At 43.1% G+C, this 8,129-nt stretch overlaps 1 protein-coding gene across 1 annotated transcript in view; it reads left to right on the top strand.

Annotated features, from left to right (window-relative positions):
- Positions 1–6,804, top strand: part of gstr (glutathione S-transferase rho) — an 8,021-nt gene extending 1,217 nt beyond the window's left edge. The window contains exons 3-6 of the mRNA XM_042340270.1: positions 412–517; positions 3,336–3,454; positions 3,856–3,944; positions 4,505–6,804. Of these exons, the coding sequence (XP_042196204.1) occupies positions 412–517; positions 3,336–3,454; positions 3,856–3,944; positions 4,505–4,637 (447 nt within the window). The 3' untranslated portion in view covers positions 4,638–6,804. The remainder of the gene's footprint in view (positions 1–411; positions 518–3,335; positions 3,455–3,855; positions 3,945–4,504) is intronic.
- Positions 6,805–8,129: the final 1,325 nt, after the last annotated feature.

Below are 8,129 nucleotides of genomic sequence, written 5' to 3'. Positions count from 1 at the left end.
CTCCCCCCCCTCTCCCCCGCTCCCCCCCTCTCCCCCGCTCCCACCTCTCCCCCGCTCCCCCCCCTTCCCCGCGCCTCCCCCCCAATCGTCGTGTTGTTTTCAGACTGGAATCGGGACCCCGAGTGAAATGCCATTCCTGGCAGTGCAGAACCTGCAGTTTGTCACTGAGTTTATGGCCACTACTCCGTTCCTTGCCACCCGAGCGCTCTGGGACGCTATCCTGCGCGAGGTGACGGGCGCAGTGTGAATGCAAGTTGTTGTCGTCTGTGTTTTCTCGCGCCCTGCCACTCTCTTCTGCCCCGCTGGCTCCCGCTCCCACATCCCCACTCACAACCACTTGCACCTCTTAACCCAGTGTGAGTGGGCAATGGCTTATTCCCAGCAATACCTGTCTGTTTTTCCTTCTGGCAGAATCAGTTCAAATCCCAGGGCGCTGAGCTCATCCCCAGCTGCCCAACTGAACAGGCTGGTGTTTTGCAGAGGATGTTTGAGGTCCAGACTCTGCAGGAGAAGATGGGTAAGTCCAAAGGCGGCCACTCAATGCACTCAGCCCAATGGTCTCCTCCTAATACCACAACAGCTTGCACATACAATACACATTTATGTTTATAGCACCTTTCTCTTCAGGGGGATGTCCAGAGGTGCTAGTCAGGCTAAATCTCTGCCTATCCCACCTATCTCGACTCTCTACCCCCTCCTCGCACCCTCCCTTCCCTCCCCTCACCCCGACCATTTCCCCCCTGCTCGGGTCCCGACCCAACTGTCCAGCGCCTTGGGACGTCCTCCCGACGTGAAAGGCGCTCTATAAATGCAATCTTCTTGCTGTTCTAACCATCCCTATCATTCCACCTCTCTGCTTTCTGGGGCCGGGCAGTACATATCTTCTCAACTCTCTGTGTGAGGAAATACTTCCTGACCTCAACTATAACTGGGTGTAAGGTGCTGTCCCTTGTAATGACCATCCACTGTCTAACCTATCAATTACCTATCGTCATTTTACACACCTCAATCAAAAGAGGGGTGGGGGGAGGTTGGGTGAAGAGAGAGAGCAGCGAAGGGTGCATTAAATGTCAAGGTGGGAGATATCGCTCTTCTGTGGGGGAAGAGTCACATTCTGCAGAAACTAGAGTCATGTCTGTTAAAGCACCTTCCTTCAGAGCTCATTTGATGCGTTTCATGCATTCTTTCCACAGAGCTTGCACCATGTGCCTTTTCATGAACCTACTCAAGACATTTCATCTCTTGAGGAAAGGCTCTTTTGTCCCTCAAGGCAAACTGAACGAATCTCAGGAATGTCTGTCCTTGAAAGTGAATTGCCTCCTCTAGGGTGTACTTTTTCTTCAATGGAAGAAACATTTAGTTTGGGGGGTGGGAGGTGTGCAGCTTTTACACTTTAGAAAGTTGTATCACTTCTCCTCAAGTCTTTTTGCTAATTCAATTGCTAAAGGATGAAGAAGGCCATTGGTCTATTTGATCTTTTCCTTCCAGAATGCCCATTATCATTTTCCTCAAACAGCATCGAATGGGTTCTTAAATTAATCCATTCAATGTGATAAATGTCAAATTTAAAATTTGCCCCTATTTCTCTTTCAAGGTACTAATCTGAACATTGCGTATAGCTGTATGATGCTGGATATGAATGATAAAAGGACGAAGCAATCCCCATTGATCTTATATTTTGAAAATACCGGACTTGTCACTAAAGTATGAATTCAGTGCCTTGGCTTCGACCAGTCTCTTTTGTAACCTATCCAGCAGACGTATTTTACCTTGAGATGCCCGTAAGACAATTGACTTCAGATGCATCTTTGTAAAGCTTCTCAGCAGTGGTTCACTTTCAGTAAGAGGCTGGATGATATTTACAGCTGAACTCTGTTCTATGCTAAATTGTCCAGGTACGGGCACTCTCCTCGCCAGTCATAATCCACATTTAAAATTAAATTGTAGTGTTTGCTTTATAGTCTCCATTCTCCAGCAAACAGTAGCATGAGCTTAGCCATTCTCAATTGGGTAAGTCCCACTGATTGTGATTTAGATGATATAACTCCATATTTCCGTTGAAAATTGAAAAACAACCCCATCCCCACCCTCCTCCTGCCTATCTTTTTTAAAAAAACTAAGACTAAGGCTGACACCCTCTCCCCCCATACTTAATGTTATATTGGGAAGAAAGTTTAGATGCTATAAAAGTGGCCATTTGCTTGGGTTCACAGCAGGATTTTGTAGGTCCAGGTGCTGGGCTACAGATCTGCCCAATACATTGTTCTGTTAAGATACTGCAAAGAGTGTTGATGACTATAATCGTGAGGTTTGGTGTTTGTGAAGCTTGAGAACTGGATCAATGACCGTTTGGTGGAAAGACTCATAATGAACCTTTAGAATAGGAGTAGGTCTGCTCTGCCAAAATTGGCTGCTCTTATTTAGTAAATAACTGATAGCCCACTCTGCCAATCAGATCTGTTTTGGCAAGAGGCAGAGGGGTCGAGCCAATTTGGCCAAATCCTGATGTCACTCTTTCGACCTTCGATCTGCCCCTGGTCTTATTTGTCTGTTTCCTGACTTCTCCTGTAGCTCAGTGGTTAGAGCACTCGCTTTGCAAGTGAGAGACCCGAGTTCAATTCCAGGCAGAGGGCGAACCCTTGGGCAAGTTTCCTTACTCCACACACCTAATAATAATCCCCCCCAAAAAAACAAAACAATAATAAACTGGTCATTTTCAATCCATGACTGTTTGTGGGACATTGCTGTGTGCAATTGGCTGCCATGTTCGCCCACAAATATACAGTCAATTCACTTTACAATATATTCTGTGAAGCGCTTTGGGACGTCTAGAAGATGTGAAAAGCGCTATATGAAATGCAAGGATTATTATTATTAATAATCTTGCTTCTAACTTAACTTGTCAGCCCCTTGGGAGGTCCTCCCAACGTGAAAGGCGCTATACAGATGTAATCTTGCTATTGTTCTCAGTGGACCTCATTCTAAAGACTGGAGCAGTTCATTCCAGGAATACTATGTAGAGAAATGTTTTCTGGTTTCACTTCAAACCAGTTTAACTCTTTATCTTTAAAATAATGTCCCCTTGGATCAATTTAACTCTGATCAGCTTTCAGACTATTGGTTATTATTTCACCGACTCCCATCAGTTCAGCAATGTGCGACCACTTGATTATTGGGGTACAGATTATAATTCCAGAGTATTTGAGAGATGAATATGGAGACGAGTGAGATCAAAGACATGCTCAGATTGAGGGCTACTCCACATAGGTAAGTCCTTATTATAGCAAGTCAATCATTTTTTAATTCTGAAGGATTGCATTATATTTCTCTTGCAGGCATTGTCATCTATTACAAATGGAGGGTTCCAGAGAATGAGCAGCATGACACTGCTGTGGAGCGGAATAAAAAGGCATTGTCTGTGGAGTTGAAGCTCTGGGAAGGATATATGGAAAAGGTAAATACTCATAAACTTGGAAGGCCACAGTGTGACCTATAAATAGTAGAACCCTTGAAAAGGGGGCTTGGGAGGGGGGAGTGCTAGATTGGAGGAGCTCCTGTTAAAGTGATGTGGTCAATGGGATAATATTTAGGGGATGTGTTTAATGGGAAGAGCACCTGTTAAGGGGTGGGTAAATGAAACAAAGCACCTGGAGAAGATGTTGGGGGAAAATGGGGTAAGATGGGGAAAATGGGGAAAAAACAGGTTAAAGGTATTTCTAGTGGTACAGGAACATGAACTAAACTGTTGGTCTTTGAACGTTGGATTTGCCCTTAAGTGGGTGCAGACGGTTTGTCTTGTGTTGTTATCTGTAATATTTGCAGAATGTGCTTGAGTAAAGATACTTCTGTCCCCAGGCATCCCCCGAACCGTACATAATGGGAAAGAATTTCACAATGGCTGATGTAATGCTGTTTCCACAATTGGCCTATGGTGTCCGCTTTGCGTGAGTAACTAGTACTGTTTCCGTTGACCGGCACTCGCCAAAAGGTGCCTTTGTTCTCGTACTCCTGGTATTCACTATTGGCGTTTGAAGTTACCTGAGCTCTCTATCCCTGCATGTAATTCCAATGCCACACTGTGTCTAATCAATATTAGTGGGATTTTAACAAGCACTTGCACTGAACAAAGTAGTCAAATTGTTTGAATGTTGGGATTGTTTTGAAATGTTTGGGATTGTTGCTTAAGGTCATTAATGTCTGATTTTGAAATATTACCAGTCCAGTCTTGAAAAATGAAGAGGTGGAGGAGAAGCTCCAAATGCATTTGATTTCTTTGACCAAGAGTCCAATTGTAGCCTAGTTGGCAAAATGTTAACTGAGCCAATGACTTCAGTGCTGCTTGTGGGTATTGCTGGTGCAGGTTAGCTACATTTACCAACATAACAGCCCCTATATTTAAATGCTACAAAATGATTTGACGTAAAGCAGTGTCTTATTCTCGGATGTCCTGATGCATGGTCTGTGGAATACCTTGATCTTGTTCTCTGCTGTTTAATGTCTGCAGGTTATCACAAGAAAAGTACCCCAAACTGCTGGAATACTACCACCGCTTGGAGAAGCGCCCAAGTATCCAGGCCTCCTGGCCACCCCACTGGAAAGAGAGTGCTCCGACTTCAGACATACTGAAGGACATCTGAGCCTCAAACATATGGAATCTCAAATGCCTGTGTTTTCCCAAACTCTTTCGGTGCTGACCCCTGAAAAATAACTTTCAATGTTTTCCCTTTGTTTTGTTGCTTCCCCCCAAAAAAATCTACAATATTTGTTAATGCCCAGCACTAAGCTTCATGTATGTGATTTTTTAAAAAACCTTTCACACAAAAGGGAAGGATGGATTGCTATTGATTTCCTGCTCCCTAATCCAACTACTTTCAGTCAACATGGGGGAGGTAGGCTGCCCCTGCCTATCCTGATTGGTACTTGCCGTGGTCATCAAGTAAAAGTGAAAAGTCTGCCCATTTTAAAAACTTCATGGTAATTTTAAGGAATTTTTTTTTTCTTTGTTCATTTGTTTTTGACTCGCCCGTTATCCCTGTGGCAAACAAAGCGATCTACATCCATGAGCTCCTCTAACTGCGGTAATGAGATTAGCTGGCTGAAGGGGGAAATGCTCCCAGCCCTGACAACAGATCATTTGAAGTACAATACAAGCTTGTGCCAGTTGTCCATGTCGATCCCTGCCATACTGCAGCACTATTATGGAGCTGATACTAATTGATAGAATGTCTCCTGCCACCTTGTAATACCTTCCTCTCCTTCCCAATTTCAGGTTCCTTTGAATGTTCTCTCATATACTTTGTGCACTGTCTATATGCACCACACTAACCTTTAACCCAAGGGGCTCATCAAACTGCACGTTCTACTCTGGGGACAGTGGCAGGAATTTGGGAAACATTATTTCACTCTGTCCTCACATCTTAGAATTGATAATTTCATACCTATTCACCTATACAATGAGCTATTTGTGTAGAGAGATACAAGTCATTTTACAAAGACAGAGAGAGAGGCTTAAAACCTGCGCGCAGAATTAAACTTTAATTGTTGAAAACAAATTCATCTTGCAGGAACTTGTTTCAATCAATAACACCAAATTTATCTTGGTAGCTGGAACAAGTTTACTACCTAACAATGTGGTGGCCCGTTTTGTGCTGTCTATAACCGACTTGCCATTGAGTACAATTCTTTGAACCAGTGAAATGTGATTATTGGTATAGATCAGATCTGTATGATTTAGACAGTGTTGATTCAAGCTGAATGTTAGATTACTTGAAACTGATTAGTTGAGCCTTCCTCTATATCCCTTGCAGTATGAGAGATGAAGCTGATTAACCTTTCAACCTAGTATTGGCTGATGGGGCTCTGGTACCTTGCAACTTTTAGATATGAAATTCATATTTGCTTTCCTTCTAGTCTGTTCTGTGGTAGCCCAGAGATTTAAAGCCTAAATGAAGTGCAGTGTTGCAGGTAGCTTAGATTGTGCTCCTGGTTTGAATTTCTTTCTGCCCCCGTTGCCAATTTTGTCCCTTCTGCAATCCTGTGCCAGGGAAGGAGGATGGAGAAAGCCTTTATTCTTGAAGTGGAACAGACTTATCTTTGCCCTTCACACTTCCCTACCTTAAATTCCCCAAATGAAATGTTTATTTAATAATGCACTTCTAATCAAACGTTAGTCCACGCTGTGCTTGCCTCATCCAATAGGTAATATTTAAACACAAACCTGATACAGTCCAGTGGAGAGGAGTTTCAGTTTCCATCCTCTGCTCTTCCACTTCCTACTTAATTGTTAATGTAATGCAATGAACCGCCAACAGCTGTCACTGCTGCGTGTTGTGCTTGTTAATATTCAGGCTGAATTACTAACTGGGCTAAACTGCTTGGGGAAGATGAACTAAAGTGGGAAATATGGGGTTTGAAGCTTAATTCCTGAGACCTGCTATAAGAGGAATGTTGACTCTCTGGTCGATTCAGTTTGTGCAGGTAGTGTAACCCTTGATAACTGATGCGAAATAAAAGCCAACCAAAATAACTGACCTAGGCTTGTGACGGGGCCTGTAACTGATGGTGGGCTACGTTTTGCAGAACAGTGGCTGCTCTTGTGCTGCACCCTGCAGGCAAGTCTATTTCTGGCAGACATGTGATTGCTTTTTCATGGTTCTCACTGAGTGGAATGTGCGTAGTTGCTCCTGGTGTTTTTCTATTAACATCAATATTTTGTGCTCTCTTTTATGACATGTACTGGCTATTAAACTTTTAGTGGAATATGTTGGTACCTTTAACACTATTAAACTTATCAATTTGACTGACCATTGGTATATTGCACTGGTATATTTCACTCATCTTGGTTAAATTATACACTGGGAAATATTTGTCTTAGTGTGCTCCATTCCTGAATGTGCTATTATGATAGAGTGTAACTCTACAGTGCGAACTCTGTTCATATCTCACTCGATGTTTATTCTTCATAAGAGTGTCTATGCCTGTTTGTGTCATCTTGACATCAATGATGACTATCCTGACATCCATGTGAGACTTTTCCCAAAAAGCTACTGTAGGAACGGGCTTTTTCTCTCTCCAATTCTCCCAGAGGACTGAAGGCAATTTCAGGCCTGGCTCTCATAACTGCATATGGGATTGAATAAGGGACCGTGTGTTTAGGATACAACAGGTTAGCCAGGGAGGATCCAGGATTTCACTGGGGTTTGAACTGCAGCATTTATTACTGAAATTAAATGTTAAACCGTTCAAGTTAAAATGATTATATTTCAAGTCTAAAAACTTTTAAACGTAAGTGAACTTATTCACAACAGATGCATAATCTGAAGGAAAATATCTCATGTGGGTGTTTTAGAGTAAATTTACCTAGAACTTGATCAACATCTATATTCACATATATTTCACATTGATTTGAATTTCCTGCTGTCTAGTGATGTCGGTGATCCCATGTGAACATCAATACAAGCAGCAGCAGCAAATAAAGTAAAATAAATTTATAACAAATTGGGGGTGGGGTGTTACTCTGCATCAGTTTCTCTGTATCTGTCTCTCTGTCGGAATCACAAAGGCACAAATGACTTGGACAGACACAGGCTCTGCTACAGAGAGAAATGCCCAGAGGATTCATTCAAAAAAAATTCCTGCTGCCTGTATAGGAATCCTGGCATCATTACAGTCCGTGGCAATTTTTTAAAAAAAGCTCTCTCTATCCCGAGCTGCTGTCCCCTCTGTCAGGTACAGACAGAGGCTCTCATGGATGGAGAAAGGCAATTTTTGGGGATAAATTGTTGGAATGGAAATGTGCTCTCTCCCTGGAAGGATGTATCCTGCTTACCTAATTCTGGAAAGTATTAAGAGCAGATTAGCACGAGCCAAGGCTTGGGGACCCCAGAATGAGCACTTGGGTAACTGCTGGAGTCCCCCTCCTCGCTCCTTCCCTCCCCTCACCCTGACCATTTCCCCCTGCTCGGGTCCTGACCCAAATGTCCAGTGCCTTGGGATGTCCTCCAGACGTGAAAGGCGCTCTATAAATGGAATCTTCTTGTTGTTGTTGGAGTCTGACCAGATAATGCCAGCATTAAGGAACCCAACTTCATTAAGAGAATTAGTGAATCAAATACAATGAAGGACACCAA

Source organism: Callorhinchus milii, unplaced genomic scaffold (genome assembly GCF_018977255.1).
Source record: "Callorhinchus milii isolate IMCB2004 unplaced genomic scaffold, IMCB_Cmil_1.0 Scaffold14, whole genome shotgun sequence".
NCBI classification, from domain to species: Eukaryota; Metazoa; Chordata; class Chondrichthyes; order Chimaeriformes; family Callorhinchidae; genus Callorhinchus; species Callorhinchus milii.
The sequence above is the reverse complement of the archived record's forward strand: the minus strand, read 5'-3'. Positions and strand labels throughout refer to the sequence as shown.